At 42.9% G+C, this 25178-nt stretch overlaps 1 protein-coding gene across 1 annotated transcript in view; it reads right to left on the bottom strand.

The window, feature by feature from the left end:
- HTR2C (5-hydroxytryptamine receptor 2C) overlaps positions 1-25178 on the bottom strand; it is a 49866-nt gene that overhangs the window by 15183 nt on the left and 9505 nt on the right. Inside the window, exon 2 of the mRNA XM_076346863.1 lies at positions 792-992. Coding sequence (XP_076202978.1) covers positions 792-992 — 201 coding nt within the window. The remainder of the gene's footprint in view (positions 1-791; positions 993-25178) is intronic.

Here is a 25178-nt window from a genome sequence, read left to right as displayed (position 1 = left end):
TTAAGCAAAAAAGCCAATACAGCAGAGGGAAGTGGTCATACAATTCTTCTGACCCTGCCCCAAATGTCTCTTTTATAAAGCACATTGAAAGAATTCCCCCAAAAATGTTTTTCTTCACATAATTTCTGATTACAGTCATCTTGCTACCATTTTTCCTTTTCTTCCTTATTTTACTGCTGCTTTATTTATCACTTTTTATCAAAGTGATACAAAAGTGTCATATTTTATGTCTACTCCTCATTTACTATGACTTCAAACTTGCTAGCTTAGTACTAGCAGCAATCCAACTGTGGCAGAATATAATATAGGCTATAAAACCTGTGCAAGAGCAGTAAATATCTTGCTGTTAGCCTGCCTTCAATTCTGCGCTACTTCACTTAAACCACTACCACAATTTGAGCGAGTTTAACTGCAGCAACTGCAGTGTAGACATGTCATTTGTACTGGCTGGGTTTTCCTTGCAGAGTCTTTGCTAATGCTATTTTCTGCTTTGTTTACACAGCACTTTTATAGTACCATTTGTCTGTGTTACCATCATTATCGGCATATTGATATGTACACAGCCGCAATGCTTCAGCATTGGAAATGGTGGTATTCTGAAAAATGACTACGTATTTTGGTCACTGACCAACCTCAATGAAAGACTTCTATTTCCCAGTAATCATTTATTATATTCAGGCATGCAGGCCAGGTAAATTAATTTGAGTATCCTCTTAAAAATCCTAAATGAAAATTGGAGTAACGCTATCATTCATTAAGACACAGTTAAGATCATGAGCCGCATTGCTTACCTATGGATATGGTCCAAACTGCAGCAATTTTCATAATAGCCTTGGTGCGGGAATTGAAGCGGCTGTGCTCAATGGGATTGCGTATTGCTACATACCGATCAAGAGAGATGGCACAGAGATGCATAATAGATGCAGTTGAAAAGAGCACATCTAGGGAAATCCATATAGGGCACAACTGTTTAGGCAAAGGCCAAGCATAATCTGAAACATAGAGAGAAAAGAAATGAAAGGAAAAAAGAAAAGGAAATAATTTGGGAAGCTAGGCCATCATTTCTGAGAAACCGTTGGGATATTTTAACTCTACGATACCAGTAAAGGACACATACATGAGGAGTGGACAAAGAAACCTCTTGCGGGGCCTCTCTCCGGGCAGTCCCTGGCTCCGGACACTCCATAAACCTGTAGCCAGTTGCCACACATTTGTTTTCCATGACCAGTAGCTAAAGGCAAAGGAGCATTAATTTGGCAGTGCTTCCAAGTGACCATTCTTGCTCTGTTCCTCTCTCTTAACCTTTCTCCCATACCTTTACAAAATCAGATACTACATTAATTTATAATTGCCTCATCACATTCTTTTATGGATTGCATAGCGCTATATGGCATTAACTTCACTCAAATCCTTTCTAAAGCTCTCTTGATATGTACTTCTCAGTTTCTGTCTGCTGAGGAGAAAGGTAGCAGACAGTTTTTCTACACAGTCTAACAACTAGCTAAATGACACGACTTCACCTTAAATATTCTCCCCAGGCAGTGTGCCTTAATAACAGAGGAATACTTGCCTCCTTACAGAGCAGCTGGGCTTGAATGGCGGAAATTTGAAAACTGTTTTCAGGGTAGACAGAGCTGAATATTACTCTTTACAGAAACAAGTATGCCAGGAAACTGAACAGGCTAGATAGCTACATCTGACAGCAGCTGGCATGCAGCTAATTTGGGTGCCTGCACTTATTAATCAGTTTACTCAGTGCTGAAGCTTGAGAATAAAAGTGACCCAGAAAGATCCTCAAGGGGCACTGGTATTTAAATTAAAGCGCAGAGAAAATTGATTTGTGAATGATACTCCCATGTTAATGCCCAGAATGGATTGCATGAGATCAATAACATGTCCTGCCAAGCTCTGGGCTTCTAACATGCTTAACAAAACAAATCAACGGTATCTATAGCAGCTGAAAACATGAGAGACTTCATAAAAGTTGAATAATGAGATATTCTTGTGTCTTCATTCAGAACATGGATATCTAAAGCAATCTTGAAGTTTACCCCAAGGATCAGACACATCACTCTGCAGAATCAATGTTATATTAAGAACGATGCAGCTCCATCCTACTGATATCGAATGGAAAGGGAGAAACATTAGCCTCAGAAAACATATTTTGAAACAAATTGCCCAGCCAGGAGAGACACAGGATACCTTACGTGCAGAAACCCAAGATGAACTGAACCAGAGCAAATTATTATGAATTGTCCCAGCAAAGCCCAGGAACCCTTCACAAAGAACACGGCAGAACGAGGTGGACACATTATCTCATTTTACCACTGGGAAACCCACAGAAGAAATGCTAAGTAACTCATGAAACCCACACAAGACCTCAGCTCTGGGGAAGTAAACCTTTTATTTCAGCAAGTTTGGACCACCCCTACTAGATGGACTGTAAGTGGACTGAAATCCAAAGCAGCAAGCATTTAAGAGGTCCTTATCAAAGTAAAGCAGTAAGTAAAGCACTTTGTGGCTGGAGCATCTTTACTTTAAAAGGTGCTTTTTTAAAAAAAAAACCCCTCTGCTGTACAGATGAATTGAACTTGGTCAAATGATGACTCAGCCCCTTTATGAAGCTACGATCAAATTCTGTGCCTCCTGCTCTCGTTCACACTTTGCAACAGCTTAGGACATCGTTGCCATCAACCTGCAATTGAGCTCAGAGCTCCAGCTAAGCACACCTCTGATTTGCTGGATCTTTAGTGGTGCCTCAGTGAATGCCCCAGGGAAGAAGTCTGATCTCCTTCAAGTGGTACCTGTGCTCCCTGTACAACCCCAGGCTTTTGCTGCCAGCCCAAGCTAAAACACATCCAGTCACGCTTTATCCCTCGCTACTTCTCCCTCTGAGTTGCTAGAGCCAGCTTTCTGATACAGGCTGAAATGAGCTATGAGCACAAGACCTGGAGAAAAGCACCGGGGAGTGTGCCCTGATGGATGAAGCGGTCCCCGTAAATATACGTGGGGTGATCATGACTGTGCAGCAGCCTCTGCACAGAGGGATGGTGGTGGTGGTGGCTGCTCCCCCCATCAGGTAGATGGCCAGGAAATCTCCGGTGTCTCCAGAAAGGGTTGCCAGGCCTCCAGGCTCCCTGTGCATGCGAGCAACTCCAATCTGATCTATGGCGCTGCAGCGCATACAATCTGATTCTTGACATTTGCTAGACATGGAAGAGGTTTCTACAGCAACCACCTTTTCAGCATTATTGAACGATGAATAGCCTCTCTTACTTCTTCCTTCGAGCTACCTGAACACTTCCCATGACTAATTCCCCCTGGAACAACTTCTGCTATTGATGTGAACTAGGCAACAGCATTACAACCAAAAAATTAGCAGAAGCAAAAGTGACAGTAAACGTTCATACCCATGGTGTGAGGTTAGTAGGTGTCGCCTGCTGTCAGCCCTGGCACTGCAGGAACCACAGCCACCAACAGATCAAAGTAATGCTGCCCAGAATTACTGCCCAGACAAACTGTCAGGATGTCTTTAAAGATAAAGGTGATATGAGAGCCCTCCTAATGGCTAATCCTTTTAGTCTTTACTGTCCCAAGGCACTCCATTATGCTTCTACCTGAAGAGGCAGTTATATGAGAAGACATTTTACTTTCTCAGGAAGTTTCCTAAAATGATCTGCAATAATAAAATGTCACTCTGGAAATTTGTAGAATGGCAGCTTGTAACGCGTTACTATACCTTGATAGGAAGGGCATAATATATATCCTATCTCAAAATGCAATTACTTTTAAGTAAGCATGGTGTGTGCATTTGAAAAACACCTACACAGCCTGCAAAGCCAGTAATTTGTATAAAAAGAAAAAAAGTTTATTCTAATTCTGTTTTGAATAAATGTACAAAACATAGGAAATGTGCCCTATGTGCCCCTGTGACTGTGCCAAGATACAAACAAGGATTAAAAAACCCGATTCTGTTAACGATGTTATACCTTTAAAACAATCTTATCCTCAGAAATATTCTAGCTGCAGAAGGTAACATTCCTCTGATTTGTTCTATTTTCTCTCATTTCATACACAAAGAATAGCAATTACCATATATTTAGAAGTGCAGATGACTGAGTGAAATGAATTCTTGGACCCCAGCACTTCTAAGCTTTAGTAATTGCATTTCCAATGGAAAGCATGCAACTCAGTCCGAATTTGGCTCCAGAAAGAATGAAACAGTACTAAACACCTGGGTAAGCAAAAACTGAATTCTTTGTAAGAAACTCTGATTTTTGTACCTTGAATTAATCTGTGCCCTTAAAATCAGTCATATATTTAATGCATTGGCTGATATACCAGATAGGAGAGTGCTGAAGGGAATTAGATGAACCCAGCAGGTAAGAACAAAAGGCGATATTTCTTTACCCAGTGTGTAATCAAGCTGCAGATTTTTTTGCCTCCAGACATTTTATGGATGCTAGAAGTTTACACTGGACAAATTCATAAAGAACAGTGTATAGAAGACTATTGCAATGATATTACATTTAGATCAGTGTTAGCTTCTGGCTCTGATCAGGATAAAAACACCGTGCATGAAATCCTGGAAGGAAACTTCTGCAGAATGCCTGTGTATATCACTTCAGCCTCCAATGCTGAATAGCATCTCATAGAACCTGAGATGCTGTCATTCTTCATGGGAAACGTGGGTCAAACACTCATATTTAACCAGTAGTCATGGTCCATAGGTGGGATTTCATCTCCCACGCTGGGATGAAAAAGCAAACCACAGTTCCTGCATGTCACTGAACAGCTGAGATGAGCACCAACTGTTGGCAGCAAAATACAGAAACTCAAAAGCATTTTGGCAAAGTCACAGACCATCTCTGTGTGTAGCTAATTCACTGTCGGATGGGACTTCCCTTAAATTTTTTGTGCTTTCTATCAAGAAAGATGGCAACAATGAAATTTAATCACTTCTGTCAGAGGTTTTATGCATATGGGTAAAAAGTGTTGTGTAACACTGTTGTTATGGTCATTGTGCTGTTCACTGCATGAGAGTCAAAATTACCAGCCACTGGAGCAGGAGGTGACTGAATAATCTGAAACACAGCAAATGGAAGCAAAATTAATTATGTCGAATGGTAAAACAGAATTCCTCCAGATTGTAGGAGAATGGCTGAACTGAAAAAAAAAAGTGTTAGAACCCGCAGCTGAAAAGAAACTGTGGGACTGCAGAATAGACGGAGGCTGATACAAAACCCCTTCCTTCTCCCCAAAGCCTCGAACAAAATCTCATGAGCTTTACCCAGCTTTTTGTGCTAAGCTGGAGTAGACAGGAGTTGTGTGTACACATGCAGACAAACATACCCCATGCGACAAATGGACTGGCTCACTACATTTACATTTTAAAAAATTACTATTGTTTGTACATATTTACTACTTCTGTAGCACAACCTGCCCCAGGATACCTCCTGGGAATATGCAGTGTAACACTCAGGACAAATCTGGAATAATAGTGACAAAATACCTGCTTACACCACAATGAAGTGAAGAGTTATGTAAAATTCATCCCTGTAGCTTCAGAAGTTTTTCATGGCAAACTCACAGTAAACTGCAGCAATCATTTATTTTCCAACCATGAACAGGAATTTGGAAAAGGCTTCAGAACATATTTGCTGTGTTTAGCCAGTGCCTTATATCTATCAGGGTAGATAAAAGGGTAAAAATCACCCTTCAAAATCATACAGGAAGAATAAGGGTATATTTTGTCTTTTAGGCTCATGATGACATTTTACATATATATACACACATATATATAATGTGTGTATATATATGCATATATATAGGAAAAAAACAGAGCTAAGAGGTGCAGAACTAAACTAAACAGTGCAGAACTAGAGATGCTTATCTGTTCAAATTACAGCCTCTTTTAATGTTGTTCGTTGGCTTGGCCAAAAACTAAAATACATGTAGTATTTCTCCTTTTGGGGTTCTGATATTTACTGTATTTATGTTTCGCTTTAACTACTAGTAGGCCATGAACGAATTGAACTAAAAATGGTAGGAAATCATTGTGTTTGAATGAATCTTAATCCCAGTACAAAGCACAATTTCTCAGCAGTTAACATGGCAACACAGCACATGCTTGAAGCACCTCTTGATCATCCTCCAGCTGCCACAGATCTGTTCCAGGCCATACACTGATCTACTGCTCTCTGTAGTGCCCTGACTCTCGGAAAGGTCAGTGACAAAAATCCAGGAGATGCCTCACCTAATTCCCTGAGAAATGAGGATATGGCCTTTCAAAATGAGAAGAGTGCAATGCTCAATAACGGCGTTTGCTCAGGTTTCCTTGCTGTAACTCAGAGCAGCACGCAGACGATGGGAAGCAGCAACCCAGAAGACATACCCAAAAGCTGTCACTTTCTGATAGATTTTGCAGGTTTTGGAGATTCTTTCACACATTTCAGGGAAATCCACTGTTGTGGGCTGTGGAAAAAAGCCTACCCTTGCCCACTGCTAAAAGTCTTTTTACCCCCATTGCACCATTAATGTATTGCAACTGAAACATTTTATACTAACCAGACTTTCCAGTATTCACTTTAAAGTTTCATAGCTGCCACAGGCTTTACAAAAATAGAAAGCAATTACATACAGTTTCAACATTACTGCATTGCATTATTCCCAAGGGAATGAAAGAATTTAAATGATTCTCTTCTCTCTCCCTTATCTAGGAAGTAAAGTATTTCTTATCCTGAAATACCACATCAGTAAGTGTAAAGCTATGTCTCTTTTGCTAATTTATTTCCTTCAGATTTACATAGACAAATGACTCGGAGACATCCATATCACCCTGAGAGTCACACAACCGAGAGTGCTGAAAATCTCCATCACGACTGAGAAGTACAGAACATCTTCCTTGACCCCCCGCAGTCCTCAGTGATTACCAGCATGTCCACAGAAGGGATCATGCGTGTGCAGCCAAGCTTCCTGGCTAGAGGAACAGCTGGTCTCAAGGGCAGCATTGCCAATGCTTCTGATTTTATCATCAATAGAGTGAAATTTAATGTTTTTCTGACATATTGAATTCCTGGGCACTGGGTTACATGAGGAGTTGAGTTTACCTTTAAGTTTCTAGCCTGCATTTTTCTAGAGGAAAAAAAGGCTATCCTAAAGCTATCTGGATCCCTTAAATAGCACATATTCTAGCACAGCCAAGCACAGGGACATAATCTACACACAAAGAATGAAGATGCCTTTTAGGAGAAGGACTGTATTCTTGAATGCTGCAAGTCCAAAAAGGCTTGAGGGTCCCAACAGATGCTCAGCTGAGGTTGGGCTCTCAGGTGATATGATGGCTAAGAGGGTGGAAGAGACCACCAAGTAAGAAAAGGAGGGTGACACTGTGTCCAAACACTGTGTTGGTGAGACCACTGCTGGCACTCCGCACTTGACTCGAACCTCTGTGCCTAGAAGATGTTATTTTGCCATAGTTCAACACCGCACAAAGGATTTACTTGAGTCTGTGCCACTGATCACATCCAAACTGGGCCACGCCACCATTCCTGAACTTTGGTTTTCCTCTGAGCTATTCGTTTTTCACCTCGTGGAGCTGTCAGCATGGCACAAGTGGCCCTGGGGCAAGGAGCAGCAGGCAATGGGCCCAGAACAGTGTGGTCTCCTTCGGAACCCCCCTACCATCAAGGGAAACCCTGGCAGAGTTGGATGTGCCTCCAAAGGTCTTTTGATTCTTGCCTCACAAGTTATAGTGATTAATTGATGTGACTGCATTTTATTGCAAATTAAACAATTGCATCCATTATGCTGTTCTGAGAATTTTAAATAACTGTGTTAGATTTTATTTTCTATCCAGTATGGCAATGACTTGCAGTCTTGCAAGTCTTACAGGACTTGTAAGAAAGAAGCAAATTTAAAGCCAGAATGGATGTAATTATCTGATCTAGGGAAAGGATGCTCGAATATCATTTAAGTAATATTTTAAATGCAAGGAGCCAGCTTTATCACATACTATACTTAAAACAACCCTGCTAATAAAATGGGATGTTTGCTAAGAAGAAAACATAGAGAACGGCAACAGCCATCCCAAAGGCAGCATCTCTTCTCTTAGGGAAATATCAAATTATTCTGGTGCAGTCTGTCATTCCATGAATCCACGTTACATTCATCTTCTCATTTATTAGTGGAGACTAAAACTACATTTGAAGTCGGAGGAAAAATTTCTAGGCTCAATAATGTTCTTTGCTCACAGTTTAAGCATCTGTAGCTGCATCTGGAATTTTTTATATTGATTGATACAGACAGTTAACAGGGCAATGGTACAATTAATTGAATTGTATCACCAACTTTGTATAAAGGGTTTCTTACAGCATTTTAACTCCAACAGAGAAATGAACTCGTCACACAATTATGAGATATAAGTTCTTCATTATACTTTATCTAAATGAAACCACAGTCTAATAAAATATTCACACCAGTAAACATTTTCTTTTTACTGATGTTCTGTATGTCAGCACAATGGCAAGACAGTGGCCTCTCCTTTAATTTCCTTCACACACGTTATGGATCAACCTTCACCCATTATTTAAACAACTAATAAAACAACAGTTGAACCAACACCACACTGGAAAATAAGCCCATAAGCAAACACAGACCCCAAATGAATACCTTCTAAATGTAAAAATATAAATATTTTAAAAAAAAATGTTTCATAACAAAGTGCACAAACATGTGACAATAACAGGTGGTTTTCCCTATTTTTGATGAAATTGAAAAAGATCCATCATCACAAGAAATAGCTGCCAAAACATACAGACCATTTGAGGAAACTAAAATTCAGAACTGAAAATGATGTGGCATTATTCAGATTACAGCTGGCTGCTGAGCAGTTACCTTAGTTGGAACAAAGAAGCCATCTGCTCGAACCCAGAGTTTCTAATATCAAATAAAGCTTAGACTATGGCTCTACCCTAGGACTGGCTCTAGGGCTAGTGAGAGGATATCATACAGAGGGGATTTTTTTAGGTCTTTGGTTTGATTTCAGCATAACTCAGTGGCAATTCAGACATCTGTGCCATCTTGACAGCTGCCTGGGAGCCTACCTGGGATTAATCCTCTTTCTCAGCTCGGGCTCCCTCCTGGCAATGCAGCTGAACAAACTGGCCTCTGAATCCTGATGAAATTTTGGAAAGAGACATAATAAGGATTTCCTTCATTTGATGTAAAGGGTTCCATATTCAGAAAGCACAGGTCTGTCATCTTTAACTACCCAACGCTTTTACTAAATATTCCAGGAAGTTGGCCAGTTTAATAAGAATTGACGTACTTACTCTAAACCAACTTCTGCAAATCACTAGCATTAACTGTGAGCGTACAGATGCAGATGTCTTCAGGAGTTTTGTTAGCCTGGTATACCTTGCACGCCCGGTCAGTAATTTTTTCCCCCTTTGGGGGGGAAGTAAAGAATATCTCAGGATATAAAGTATAATGTGAGGCCAAAGCAAGTTCTGCAGTTTGAAAAGCGGCAGTGATTTTGCCTCCCATTTGCTCACAGGCTGCTGGATGTGACCAGGGTACAACCATCGTTTTGGCCCTTGTTCAGCGCTATGCTACACTTGCACCAGTCTAATGCCAATGGAAAGTGCAACCCATGCTCACGTGCTTTGATGACTTTAGGCATATTAAAGTAGTTCAGTGAGTCAGCTTTCCTTCTTACTGTACACTGCACCTTCCTCAACAGCAGGAAAGCTATTAGGGACAGTGGGTTAATAATCTGGCTGAACTTCATGCCGGTGTGAGTCACAGTTTGCTTGTCTGATGAGGTTAGAAGCCAGTACAAGCAGTCAGTGAGACTGATAATGGCAAGAAATCACTTCAAGCAAGGGAAATAAGCCATATTTTGGAGGATGGAACACCTCTCCTAGGGGATGGAAAACCTCCACTATGAAGAAAGGCTGAGGGAGTTGGGGTTGTTCAGCCTAGAGAAGAGAAGGCTTCGGGGAGACCTTATTGCAGCCTGTCAATACTTAAAGGGGGCTTATAAAAAAGATGGGGGCAAACTTTTTAGCAGGGCCTGTTGTGACAGGACAAGGGGGAATGGCTTTAAACTAAAAGAGGGTAGATTTAGACTAGATATAAGGAAGAAATTTTTTCTGCTGAGGGTGGTGAAACACTGGCACAGGTTGCCCAGAGAGGTGGTGGATGCCCCATCCCTGGAAACATTCCAGGTCAGGTTGGACGGGGCTCTGAGCAACCTGATCTAGTTGAAGATGTCCCTGCCCACGGCAGGGGGGTTGGACTAGATGACCTTTAGAGGTCCCTTCCAACCCAAACTATTCTATGATTCTATGATTCTATATTTTGGCCACGCTCACAGATGTTTATTTCCATTTCTGATACTTCTCGGAGCAGAGGACTTGCAAAATGCATCCCCTGTTTATCTTCCTCCAAGCTGATGGGCATATCTGATTCTTTGTGATTGTACAGGTAGAAATGCCAGCATTGAGAGTGCTCCACAGAAGCCACTGTAAAAAGCAATTATTTGGGGGTTGCTAAGAAGCCTAGAAATTCTGCTCCATATCCTTGAGTGCCATCTATTGTACTCCTGTCACTGAATACCTTAGATGCAAACCTCCCACTTGCAAAGCATTTCTGCCACCATGCCCAGGCTGCTTATGACCAAGAACAGATACATCTTTCATTATAGGAGAAGTGTCAGGCTGGAGTTCGTCACATTGGAAACTTTCACTGTGGGAGTCTGAAAGGTGATAGAACAGCACCTTCAGTGACTTTCTCAAGGAAATAATTTGCTAATGAACACTATTACATATGCAGTAATCCCAAGGAAATCTGTAAACTTGTGAGCAAGCACCACTGTTTTCTAGGGGTTTAATGGCCACCATGTGCCAACTCAGCATAGTAATCTGTGAACGTGCAACCTGCCCCAATTAAAAGGCAATGCAACGAAGAATCACTGTCCTTCCCTGAAACAGGAGTGGAACAGAAATCATCCAGTATGTAAACAAGATTCAAATATTTTAATTAAATAATTCTAATAGCAATCTAGAAAATGCATGTACTGCTAATCAATTCTGTAGTTTATAGGAGCAACCTGCTGAACCATGTGAGTGTGCAAACAACCCCCAGGTTGCACCCAGAAATGTAGTTATCCACCAGGATTCTTGTAGTGGTACGACCCAGACTTACACTTTGGGGGAATTTTGCTGATAACTTTCTTTTAACTGAGGAATAGGATGTAAAAATGAGATGAAGCAAACAAGCGCAGCTAAACTAGACCAAGTTACTTAACTGCTTGAGCTCTTCTCAAATCTTGCACAATACTTGAAAAATAACATTTCAGTAGCCTTTATCTTCCAGTACAATGTTTCAAAGTCTGGAGTCCCCTTCCCTCCATGGTCAACCTTAATTACTCGGCTGTCCTTCCCCACTTCTTCCCCCGTTATCCCATGATACTTAGATGTTTCCCTATTTTGCCAGGCCATAGGAACCCCGGAGGCTCCTTTCACAGGCCTGGAAAATAATTTTCCACAGCAGAACTAGGTCTGGAAGCTTCATTGACAGATAAACTGGACAGCGTGGTGCCTGCTGGAAAGCCCGTTTCTCCGTCAGTGGCACAGGAGGCTTTCCTAGACAGTCCAGATGCCTGCAGGACACAGACGTGTGAGTGGAGAGCCCCTGGCATGATCTGCTCCACTTCTATCACCACAAGAAAGTACAAACTTTAAATGCTCATGTTTAATCGAACCTCTCTGTGGGGAAGTATGGACAGAATCACAGTCTGGGGATGCCTCTACATTAAGCCTCGGAGGGAAGAAAGCTTGCAGACTTTACCTTGGCATGTTGCAGTATTTCCTCCTTTCTCATCTGCAGAGGCCTGCAGGATAATTCTGTCTTCAGCCCAGGAGCAGCCAGTGCTATGGCCGAGAGACTCAGCTCCTGGCCCTCCTGTGGGATTTGATTCATTCAGCTTAGCTGGGAACCAACCTCCCATCTGGGTATGATACTCAGAGAAGACAGCCTCATCCCAAGCCCCTTTGCCATGAACAGGGCAGGTCACCCTGTCACAAGCATCCAAGCATCCAAAGCAACCCTGGGAAAGCAGGGGTCTAGGAATGCTGCATGTGGCCGAAGCTGCACTGTCCCTCTCAAGAAACATGGGGCTTCTGTACCCCCACTCACCCCACGCCCATCTGGCAGAGCCGATACACCCCCAACCAGCCTACTGCAGCGTGATTTTAAATCAGCCCTTTACTACAAGCAACCAAGTTGTTGTTCGGTGTGACAGCCCAACTTGTAGAACCACATAATACGATGTTAAGGATTTGCATTATTGTAATCATTTTGTACTTGTTACTTCTTGTTACTAATTAAAACTGCTCACTACTAACAGAGTCTACTATAAAAAACTTGAAGTTGGACTAAGATTTAATCTTAGATTATGGTGCTTTCATACAGCAGCATTTACAGCCTATAAAATGCCAGACTGTTGTCAAACTGCTGCATGAGGACACGTTAAGAGTCAACCCAGCACATCTTTCTTTACACATCCAAAGATTTAGAAATAACCTCAGACTATGCCAACACATGTACCTTCGTCCTCACATCCTGCAATTCAGGTGAAACCCCTCAGCCAAGAAGAAAACAAACAGGCAGCAACATCAGCCCTGCCTGACTTTACGTCCCTCTCTGACAAATGGTGCAGGTACACAGCTTTGATTCCTGAGAAGGTCTGTGTTGAAAATGGCAATGCAGGATGAGGTGATCCCGTTTCCCATAACAATGTTTTGACATGTGGAACATATTCCAGATGGGTAAACATCAAAGGCAAAGTGAAACTTAACTTATGACCATCATCTGGGTACAGTTGTACTCCTTTATTTTTGAGTTTTGCAGAAATTGTAGGCCTATTGTAAGTTCCATTAACATGAAGTAGAATGTTAATTTAATATGGATAAATGAAGTGTGGGCGTACTGATATATTAGAAAAAATACCATTACCCAGAAAATTATAGTGGTCTCATTAGTTGGAAAAGGAAACTAAAGAAATTATATTTAGTTAAGTTTTACCACTCTTTTTTCGATAGACTTGTTTTTGCTTTGTAATCAAGTGCAACGTTATTTTATTATCATGGCTATACTATTATTACAACGTAATCTTGCACTTGACTACAAATCAAAACCAGGGATAACTGTGATAATAAAATAATGTGTTAACATAATAATCTAGCAAAATGTAATAAAATAAGTGTTGCTGTAGATTTAACAAATGTAACTGAGTAATATGGGTGCCGTAGTAGAACTAGTTACTCCCAAGATACAAGAGGTACTTATCCCAATATGGACTAGAAAAAGCTTGGAAAAATCATTATGGAAAGTAGATAAAGTAAGATGTAAAGGGTATGTTTAAAGGACTTCATCTTGGAAGTTGTTTTTCCTGTGTTCATGCTTGTCAACATCAACTTGCCATGTTATAGCAAACAAATAACCTTGTTCTGCTGTTGTGCATCTTGGATGGAGACAGCTAGCTAGATTTTAACAGTAAAGTAGACTCACGACTTCTGGCTTCTGCTGTGTTAAAATGCAATCTCTCTTTCTGTTCATTTCAGATCAGCTGATCAGAAGGAATCAACAAAAGCTTGACTGGGAAATTCAAAATTTTACCCAACAAATTCAAAATTTAAATAGCAGAGTGAGAAGTAATTACGATTCAGAACTAACGCACAAATGTAAGGACAGAGAGAGCTCTGCTGCCTCCTAAAACCAGCCATCAATATTCACAGGTGTCAGACTCGCATTTACAGTCTTCTGCATCCCAGTGGGTGCCAAATAGGTATGGTAAAAGCCTGTCATACCAGGTCAAACAACACCAAGACCTTTTCCTACAGCTGCTGCCTGTGATTGGGGATGGAAATAGACTTTTAAAAAAACAAGAAAAACACCCAAAAACTTACCTAAAATAAACACATTGCAAAAAAAATTATACAGCAGAAGATGGAAATGGATTGGTCAGGTTAACAATTGGTCTGTCCCAATAAGTCCAGCACAGCTGGAGAAGAGAGCCTGCTGCCAACTTGTCAACAGGAATGGAAATCAAACCGCCTGAAAAATAACAGAGAATCAAAAGAACCTTATCGACCGTCCTGCCTTGCCCATAAAATCTCATACCTAAGAGTTGATAGAGGAAGTAGGTATTATATGTTTATGCATTACTTGTTGAACTTTGTAGTCCTGAACCTTTTTCATCTAGGAACGGAGATAGCATCTTGGAGGAGAGATTCACTCACTAAACCCACTGCTCTCACTGTGCTTATCAGAGTTCCTGCAGGAATAGTAAAGTTTTCCAACAACGAGACTTATTACAACCAGAAAACACGGAGAAGGTTGGAAAAATGGAATATATATTTGAAACTAATGCATGAAACCAAAATGTTGATATAGCACATATTGGTAATCACAGCCTAGACACCATGACAGGCTCATGCACAAATTCCCCTCATCTCATTAGCATCTTTAATGAAAATTTTGGCAGAAAAGTTAGTGAGGACCCATTCTGTTTCTCTTGTGAGTTGTCCATTCAGAAAAGGGTTGTATTGCATCAATGAGGCAGTGTGCAAATTAGTGCAAGGCAGAGCAATTGGCATGTGGCCCCTCTTCCATCAATGTAATTTCCATTTAATTACCATGCAAGCAGACGAATCACATCCGAGCCTCTTTCCCGGCATGTGCTGTAAAACATAAAGTAGGAACTTAATGCTACTCTTACCATTAGATCTCAGGGAAGTGAACTAACCTACGAAGGTATTTGTGCATATTTTAATGAATATTCGACAAATCTAGAACCAGAATTTCAAAGGATATGTCATATGAATTGGAGAGAGACATTAAAAACATAATTTGCTGAGTAGAATTTAATGATATCAATTCAACAGACAAATGTGAAAGGAAGTAGAAGAAAAATTTGAGTTAATTCTGAGCTAATTGACCCAATCTTGGAAACATTCATAATTCAAACTAATGTATTATATTCGTATATTTGCCTTACAATACATCTAAGTGCTTTTCAGTGATTTCACCTTGCTTCTCTGTATTTCTTTCCATCTTGTGTAAAGCAGCTGTCTATATATGTATTGGTCTGCATAATGGCAGTGATTTTTCCGTACTTTTGAGCTCAAAGGCTGGGTTGGCCCATTACATGCACCTCTTCTAAAAATGCAGTAGTCTGTTCCTCAGGGTCTTGGCATGTCACCATCACTCAGGTTGAGCCCTTAGGCAAGAAATTACGATATTATGGTATTAATCACGTAAAGAACATTAAGGTTACCATACCCTGAAAAGGAATCATACTTATTTTCATAAAATGCTGCCCATAGCACAATATAGTAAAAGCAACAAATATGATAGAATGTACACAAACATACCAGAGAGCAAAATGCTGACATGAGGCATCTATCAGCATGCAACAACAGACTTCCCAATTGAATACAGGGCATAATTTCCAAACAGAACAAGGATGAAAGAGTTTTTCAATTACACGTTAAGAGTACAGAAATACAGCTGTCCATCCTTGGAGTCCTTCTGCATTTCCCCTTCTGCATCATCCTCCCCTTTCCATTTCTGCAGCTGCAGCCAGCACAGGAAAACGAACCATATGTTAATCTTTACAACAGACTGCAAGTAGGACCATTCCTGGAAATTATAACTGCTCGTTGGCAAGTCGTGAGAAACACATGCTACTAACTAGTTCCTCATCCCAATTTCACTCTGCTGGGGTAAGTGAGAAGAGATAGCAAGTTCTCAGCATGGGATAATACATCCTAGATATTTGGTGTGTGAAAGTATTGCTAGATTTAGCTGCAGGCACTTTCTAGGAGGGGAAGCAAGGGCTTTTATGGGTAAGAGAAAACAGAAGTAAAAGTAATAACTGGTACGGGGTGTTTGGGATGGACAGAATGGATGAAGCCATTGAGATGCACTCCTCTGTCACAGCTCAGGTCAGGCTGCTGTGGTCACATCTGTGTTTTAAACTCCAGGTCACACATATAATGCTTCTAAATGCAGAATATTTTATTTCCCACTTTCCTAAGTTAACTTAATGTTTCGGTAAAGATTAAGAGGAGTTGCTATCCTTTCTGCTCTGCTATTCTATAGAATTCACTATTCCTCTCTTCCCTCCCCCTTTTTTTTTTTTAAAGATCACACAATTTCAAAAATCAATAGAAGCAAATGTCAGTTCACAGGCAGCTCCCTTGCTCACTGAGCAGATGCTGCTTGAGCACCAGGCTTTGTGGTGTGGTTGGAGAGGCGGTGCACGTTTTAACTGGGTCTTTCTCCAGATGGCCAACAGATTGTGAGAATGAGGGAGGCCCGAGCTACAGCTGAAGCCGAACTCAGGTGAGTTTTGCAAAGGGGCACGTAGGCTGGGACTAGCATCAATATCTAAAATAAAGTCCCTGTAACAAGCTATCACAGGTAAATACGTAGGTACAATCATAGAATCATAGAATCAGAGAATCATTGAGGTTGGAAAAGACCTCTAAGATCATCGAGTCCAACCGTCAACCCAACACCACCATGCCCACTAAACCATGTCCCTAAGTGCCTCATCTACTCGTCTTTTAAATACCTCCAGGGATGGGGACTCAACCACTTCCCTGGGCAGCCTGTTCCAATGTTTCACCACTCCTTCAGTAAAGAAATTTTTCCTCACGTCCAATCTAAACCTCCCCTGGCACAACTTGAGGCCATTTCCTCTCGTCCTATCGCTTGTTACTTGGGAGAAGAGACCGACACCCACCTCGCTACAACCTCCTGTCAGGGAGTTGTAGAGAGCGATGAGGTCCCCCCTCAGCCTCCTTTTCTCCAGGCTGAACAACCCCAGTTCCCTCAGCCGCTCCTCAGAAGACTTGTTCTCCAGACCCCTCACCAGCCTCGTTGCCCTTCTCTGGACACGCTCCAGCACCTCAACGTCCTTCTTGTAGTGAGGGGCCCAAAACTGAACACAGGATTCGAGGTGCGGCCTCACCAGGGCCGAGTACAGGGGCACGATCACTTCCCTGCTCCTGCTGGCCACACTATTTCTGATACAGGCCAGGATGCCATTGGCCTTCTTGGCCGCCTGGGCACACTGCCGGCTCATGTTCAGCCGGCTGTCGACCAACACCCCCAGGTCCTTTTCCGCCAGGCAGCTTTCCAGCCACTCTTCCCCAAGCCTGTAGCGCTGCATGGGGTTGTTGTGGCCGAAGTGCAGGACCCGGCACTTGGCCTTGTTGAACCTCATACAGTTGCCCTCGGCCCATCGATCCAGCCTGTCCAGGTCCCTCTGCAGAGCCTTCCTACCCTCGAGCAGATCAACGCTCCCGCCCAACTTGGTGTCGTCTGCAAACTTACTGAGGGTGCACTCAATCCCCTCATCCAGATCATCGATAAAGATATTAAACAAGACCGGCCCCAGTACTGAGCCCTGGGGAACACCGCTCGTGACCGGCTGCCAACTGGATGTAACTCCATTCACCACAACTCTCTGGGCCCGGCCGTCCAGCCAGTTTTTGACCCAGCGCAGAGTCCACCTGTCTAAGCCGTGAGCCGCCAGCTTCTCTAGGAGAATGCTGTGGGAGACGGTGTCAAAGGCCTTGCTGAAGTCCAGGTAGACCACATCCACAGCCTTTCCCTCATCCACTAGGCGGGTCACCTGGTCATAGAAGGAGATCAGGTTGGTCAAGCAGGACCTGCCTCTCATGAACCCGTGCTGGCTGGGCCGGATCCCCTGGTTGTCCCGCTCATGCCTTGTGAGCGCCCTCAAGATGAACCGCTCCATAATCTTCCCCAGCACCGAGGTCAGGCTGACAGGCCTGTAGTTCCCCGGATCCTCCTTCCGGCCCTTCTTGTGGATGGGCGTCACATTGGCAAGCCTCCAGTCGTCCGGGACCTCCCCCGTTAACCAGGACCGCTGATAAATGATGGAAAGCGGCTTGGTGAGCACCTCCGCCAGCTCCCTCAGCACCCTCGGGTGGATCCCATCCGGCCCCATAGACTTGTGAGCATCCAGGTGGCGTAGCAGGTCATTGACTGCTTCCTCTTGGATTACGAGGGGTTCATCCTGCTCGCCGTCCCTGTCTTCCAGCTTGGGGGGCCGAGTACCCTGACGATAACTGGTCTGCCTGTTAAAGACTGAGGCAAAGAAGGCATTGAGTACCTCAGCCTTTTCCTCATCCTCGGTGACAATGTTCCCCCCTGCATCCAATAAAGGATGGAGATTCTCCTTGGCTCTCTTCTTGTCATTAATATATTTGTAAAAACTTTTTTTGTTGTCTTTAACGACAGCGGCCAGATTGCGTTCTAGCTGGGCTTTTGCCTTTCTCATTTCTTCTCTGCACGACCTAACAGGATCCCTGTACTCTTCTTGAGTCGCCTGCCCCTTCTTCCACAAGCGGTAAACTCTCCTTTTTTTCCTGAGTCCCAGCAAGAGCTCCCCGTTCAGCCAGGCCGGTCGTCTTCCCCGCCCGTTCTTCTTACGGCGTACAGGGACAGCCTGCTCCTGTGCCTTTAAGACTTCCTTCTTGAAGATCGTCCAGCCTTCCTGGACCCCTTTGCCCTTCAGGACCGTCTCCCAAGGGACTCTCTCAACCAACGTCCTGAACAGGCCAAAGTCCGCCCTCCAGAAGTCCATGGTTGCGGTTTTGCTGCCCCCCTCCTTACTTCACCAAGAATTGAGAATTCTATCATTTCATGGTCACTAAGCCCAAGACGGCCTCCGACCACCACATCTCTCACCAGTCCTTCTCTGTTAGTAAACAGCAGGTCAAGCGAGGCACCTCCCCTGGTAGGCTCACTTACCAGCTGTGTCAGGAAGTTGTCTTCCAATGACAATGACATAGACTTAAATGAACTCAATCTTGGTAAAATGTCTGCAATTCTGGTTAAATCCTTTCTCTTTATTTTAAAATTTAAGTTTAAGAATAGGGGATTAAACATACTTTAAGGAAAACTCTGGGTGGCCGTGCCTCACATGGCCCCAGCGCCTGGAGGTGGTGCTGTTCTTCCTTTCAGATGAGGCTAAATCTGTCTGTGGGAAATACATTAGCTGTCTTCATTTTACTTGTTATCTCAGTGATCCGCCTGGCACCTTTATAAAGCAGCAAATTTATCTCTAGAACAGTTTATCATCATAAGGTCTTTCTTTTTATATATATAACAAATCCGCTTTTCTTTGTCTTGTATCAATTTCTGGTTTGCTACAAAGCATGTAAGTTTACATTTCTTTTCAACTAAACTCATAAAAGTTAATTACAATGAGGCAACGCACTTACAAAGCTACTACTGGATCTAACAGGCTACTGTCATAAAAAGTAAACAAAGATTCATGCATTTTAAAGCACGTTTAGCTTCACTGATCTAGAAGCAAATTGGGCATGAGAGGATTGCACTGACAGCATTAAAACTGCTGCTGTATTTAAACTGACATCAGTACTCCTGTAAAACAGAAATGTAACTATACACACTCCAGGTTTTTGGGGCTTTACACTCCTGTGAATTTTAAAACCTGTTGCATCTTCCAAAAATTTTTAGCAAAAAATAAAAAATATAATTTTATCTAAATCTTTATTCGCTTTAAATAACAGCATTTAAATATGTGCCATTCAAAATCATTCTAATGAGTCATACTTGAACATAAAAGATTTATTCTGGATGGGCAATTCTCAATTACACTGGGCAGGCAAGAAATGCCTGTCCAATTTAGTGTCTAAAATATGAAAAATAGCTCTCTGATTGGATGCAGCATACATGCTGTGGGTAAATTAGAAAACTATAAGGCCATATGTTCAACTAGTGTAAGTAGGAGTTAATCCACTGAAATAATCTAGAGTATTTTAACATTTCCCTTCACCTTTCAGGAACTTGGGAGGAAGACAAAGGTGGACTCTGTCCATCTTTTCTGCCATATTTGTAGAGGCTGCATCCAAGGAACCATCCTCACTGAGATGCCTGGGTGATATTTTACATGGTTAGTGCTGCATGCTGTGTTTTAGGGTGAGACCACATCTCAAGTTGAGCTGTGGAGCTGGAAGTGGTGCAAAAAAACTGCCTCCACTTACCAAGTGCCCACTGAGGCTTTGTTACAGAAACCTGCTCTGCAACCTGCTCTCATTACCAATTAGCTTCTGGCTTTATTTCAGACCACAGCCTTAAATGGTTTAGAGATGATGTGCCTAACTGACCTAGTGATGATTTCTTGTGCCCTGGTAGAGCTGTGAGAGAGGAAATACTGATAACAGGTTCTCCTGGATAAAACTGCAAAGGGGAAGCAGCCCAGTTTATCAACTTTTGAAGGAAAGCTGCAAAGCACATTTACTTCTTACAAAGTACAAAGGTACATGGAGACTCTGCTTTTTTCACGCTGCAGTGTTATGATTTTCTATTTAAAAACTGCTTCTTGCAAGAAAGTTGAGGTTGGCAAAGAGATTAATTTTTGATTTTGTAATAAGGTGCTCAGAGATTTGTCATGGCTTTCTGTTGCTACACACTGACACATACAGATCCTGGCTTCGGCATCCCAACAGCAGGCTCTTTCCTTTCCCTGAAAGGAAACAGGCTCTGGAAGATGTAAGATATGACTGCAGTAGCTCAGTGTCTTACTAATACTTGGTAGCAAACAACAGGACACAGAGAGTCAGAAAGTCCTTTTCACTTCTGTATTCCTGTGGGATCAGGAAACTCTCCTTGGAATCTCTTTGTGATTTCATTTTCCTATTTGGATCATGTTGCTCAGCAAAATATTTCTTTCTTTAAGGTGAATTTGCTTCCTCTGCCTTTTTAAATTTTTACTTTTTAACCAAAATCAATGAAATAATAAACAAAAAAACCTCAACAGTCTCAGACAAACCAGAAAAGAGGAGTTCACCCTTTTTCCAGCAGGAAACACTGAGTAAAAGAGAAGCCCCTTAGGGAGAACCAGCCTCACAAAGCCAATCACAAGAAGCTTTTCATCCCAAACTGCATTAAGCAAGTGAATGCCCACTGAAATACACTTCAGGATCCGGCCCTGCACAGGCTGGGAGCACATTTCAGCACTGAGCTGAATGTTTCACACTGTGCAGCATTAGGTCATCTTACTTGGACAAATGCCAGCTCATTTCTCTTACCTATATGTACCATAAAGCTTTAACAGGAGAGGGGCTCATGCTTTGTGTGATGGTGCTGAAACCTAATAAACAGCAATGTCACGAAGGGAGCTGCACTGCAGTGGCAGAATAGATTTCCTTAGACTCAGAGGAGAGCAGCAAAACATCTGGGACTCTTCTAGGTGAAGGATGCTGCCATAGTCATGCCAAGAGCTAGTCATGACCAGGCAGGAGGAGTGTAAAGAGGGTTGGAGGAGGCAGAGAAGTGCTCTGGCAAAAGCTCAAGCCTCTCTGAACTTGCTGCCAATGTTCCCACTGACTTTAGCATGGTCAGGATCTCTCCTGGTGCATTTTGTAGGAAGCCATTCCCTATGTCCACCTGCAAGCACAGGGGAAAAATCACATGATGTTACCTACCTGCAGCCTGCTGCCACTGATCAAAGCAAAGGAGGCAGTAACACATTTAGAAAATAAAATCTAGGTTGTTCTTTAATATTCCTGGTTTTCATTTTTCTACATTCGGGGGGGGGGAGGGAAAGACTTTTTTTTTTTGTACTTGATGGGTCACCTTTAATCTCAGAAATATGGATTCATGCTTCCATGCAGCATTTTCCAGATTAGCACAACCGATTTTGTTCAGGCCGTTCTGCAAGAGGGTCTGTCCGCAAAAAAGCCTGTCAAACCCACAGGGCAAACGATGAGTCTCCGCAGCATCCCTCACAATCTGTGAAAATCGGGGCCACAAGCACATTTTCCTGAAAAAGGCCAGGATTAGCACTCAGCCTGGCAGTGCTGTAACGTGCCGAGACTATCGAACGACGCACGAGTGGCTCACTCACACCTGACACCCACCACTGCCAGGCTGGGATGCTGGCGCAGCCCCCTGACCTGCTGATGTGCACCCTGCTCTTGAGTGCATACCCAGGGGCTCCATGATCCCCTCGACCTCTCTGGAGGGCTGTTGCTTAATTAAATCTAAAACAAGCTGATTCAAAGGGTGTGCAATCAATAAATGCTCTAGCAGCCAACAGAAAGCAGCCATGCAACCTTCTCCATGACCAGCCCTCACGATGAAAGCTACAAGAAACAGAAGCTGTTGGAAGTGTTTGTGCTGTGTTCATCCGTGCTGGACTGAGCAGCCTGAGCTCCATGTGCAGCAACATCACCCCTGGCAGATCAGAGGCTAAAGGCTCCATTAACCCACAGTAGGCAAAATAGCTGGTTGCTTAACAGCAAGAGGTTAGGGGAAACAAAAAAGCATGTTTACAAATGTGAAATGTTTATTGTTCTCTGGTGTTTTCTCCTAAAGCTGGCACATGGACAAGATCCTCTTGTCAATGGGAGTGACACAGGGAGGGTAATAAAGAATACCTCTGCCTACACCGAGAAGCAGGCTGAAGCCAGAGCTGGATGATATACAGGCGGTGCAGAGTGAAGAAATAACAAGAAAGAGGCAGGTGGTAAAAAATTAAATAGTAACAGTTCTGCCTCTGTATCTGACAGCAGAAATTGGTCTTCAGAGTCTTGTAAACTGATGCTCCACAATGTGGATTATAGCTGAGCTCAATTTAGTCATAAGGACCTGGCACAAAACTGCCAGGCCCTACCCACAGCAGGTAAGAAAGGCGCCATTCAAACTCTCTCTTAAGGCTGGCGTTGATTTACTCTGGGGAAAATCCTCCTTGCAACAGCAAACCCTTTGTTACATCATCCAGAGCTCAGCAGTACGGGAAGCAAGATTAGAGACCTAAGGCAAGGGGTCCTCTGCTCTCCTCCTGAAAAAAAAGACAAGACTTGCCACATGCAAGTGAACCTGAGGAATGCCAAAATGATGGGCAAGAAGCTTGTAGGGAACAGCTAATATGTGACCTGGTGCCTCCTGGGAGCTCAGGCATAGCTGTCTTCATCGCTGTCAGATGGACGCGCTGAGCTCCTTCTTTGGAGGAAGGCACTTGCTGACCACAGAAGCCAGCTCCTGTTTCCCAGAGGCTCCAGAGAGCTGCCCAGTTCACAGCACATGCCTGCAAACTGCAGACTGGATTGCACAGCTTCATGGCCCTAGAGTGGCTTTTGCTGTTTGAGCACACTGAAGGACAGCATTTGAGTTTCTCAGCAGTGTGACAGGGTTGGAAATTTGTTTTCATTCAGCATTAGAATAAACATGAGAACTTTTGGAGATTAAAAAATACACATTTTCAAGACAAAAATTCTACTTTATAGCTTGAAATATAGTCCAATACGCCTTAGCAATTATTATGTTACTGGCTAAATTTTTAATTTTTGCACAACAGATCATCATGAAGCTGGCAGAATGGGGACTCAGACTCCCACATGCTGCAAAAATACTTCACCAGCAACGAGAATAATCCCATTCCTCTTCCAGCTTCCCAGGAGAAGCGCTGTAGACATGGATACACTTCTACAGAATCTTCAGTTTTGGCAACGCACCATATTTTAATCAAAAATGTAATTAGACAAAAACACTCTGAGCAGTTTTATTTGGCATGACACGCTTGCTCAGGATGCTACATGTCTCCAGAGCAGTGGTCGAAGAGAGGCCCTTGCTCCCTGCTTTTCTGCATCATGAGGCATCAAGTGGTGTGTGGCACAATGGAGTTCAGGCTCCCATGAGCTACAGGAGAGAGGGAGCTTCACTGAGTAAAGCATTCGCTTCCAGAGCGCATAATGAAGAATAACAGTGTTCATTTTCAGTAGGAAAGCACAGAGCAGTACACCTTGTGGAATGTGACCTTCATGTCCATAACCAAAGTTAATGAAGCCTTGCCGAAAGCCCAGGAGGGACACTTGTGCATTCATTACAGCCAGTTATTAACACCCAGTTCCACTTGTCCTACCTCGGGTAACAGATGGCAGTGCAGGTAAGATGGGTATCAAAATATCAGGGAGGCTGGGTGATAGTTATGGTTGGTTGCACCTATGCTATGTGGGGCTATCGTTGCCCCACAATACTTACTCTGACTTTGGCCCCTACACATTGCACACGGCAAAGACCATGGCCTGGGCTGGGGTTTGGTGTGGCTGCACGCTCTCACACGTGTTGGAGGAAAGACTCAAATCGTCCTGCCAGACAAACACAGCGGGAATCGCTGACACAAGGAGCTGCCTGTGATCCTTTCTCATGGGGCACAGGATCTCCAAGGATGCAATTCAGATGATACTTGGGGTGCAGTACCAGCAAGCCCTGCCTGCTCCTCTCCCTCCCAATATTCTGAAATATATTCCTTGGCTGTCACATCCCACTTGCCATGATAATGCTGCAAATTTACCAGCTGCTGTTGCCGCGCAGAGGCCTGCTGAGGAAGGGACAGATCTGTCCTGAAGGAGAGAAAAGAGCTTCCATAAAGGAGATTTATAGTGGGTCCCACAGAATTTTTTAGGAGGAATTTACAATGCAAGCCAAGGTTTTACTAAAATCTGAATTTTTATGGGGCCAGTTCCTATTATATTAAAAGTGACAAGCTTTCTAAATCTGTCCGTGCAGCTGCAGCACACACAGGAAAAACAGCTCAGTTACTGATAAAGGACATTACCATCTGCCTAAAGAAGTGATGGCACTGAACACTGTTACAATTTAATCCGCTAGAAGAAAGACAGATCCTGCAGACGTTAGAAGTGATGCAAAACTACTTTCCAGAGGAGTTAAGTGCACTCTGTAGCACTTCTTGCTCTAGCCAACTTTAGGTTGGGACATTGTTCAGAACTCAAATCCAACTCAAAGCAATGCTTTAACATAACTAAAATAAACCTCCTAATTGACAACAGTCTTTCTGCAGGCAGCAGAGACTTCCCTGACTTGCTTCCTTGAATTTATACAATTTATTTATGGATTGTTCCTTTGCTTGCAAGTCTTGAAACCAAAATCCATGCATTGTCTCAAAAGGAGAAACTCGGCAGAAAGAAAGCCAAGATATAAGCTTGACCAGGAAACTTTTCACTGTCTCCTTCCTAGACCAGAACCTCACCATCAGTGCTCTCTGTATGTCTTGTTTTACATAGCAGGGCACCAGCTCTTCACGG

Source organism: Aptenodytes patagonicus, chromosome 9 (assembly GCF_965638725.1).
Source record: "Aptenodytes patagonicus chromosome 9, bAptPat1.pri.cur, whole genome shotgun sequence".
Taxonomy (NCBI): Eukaryota; Metazoa; Chordata; class Aves; order Sphenisciformes; family Spheniscidae; genus Aptenodytes; species Aptenodytes patagonicus.
This window is presented reverse-complemented; position numbering and strand designations above follow the sequence as displayed.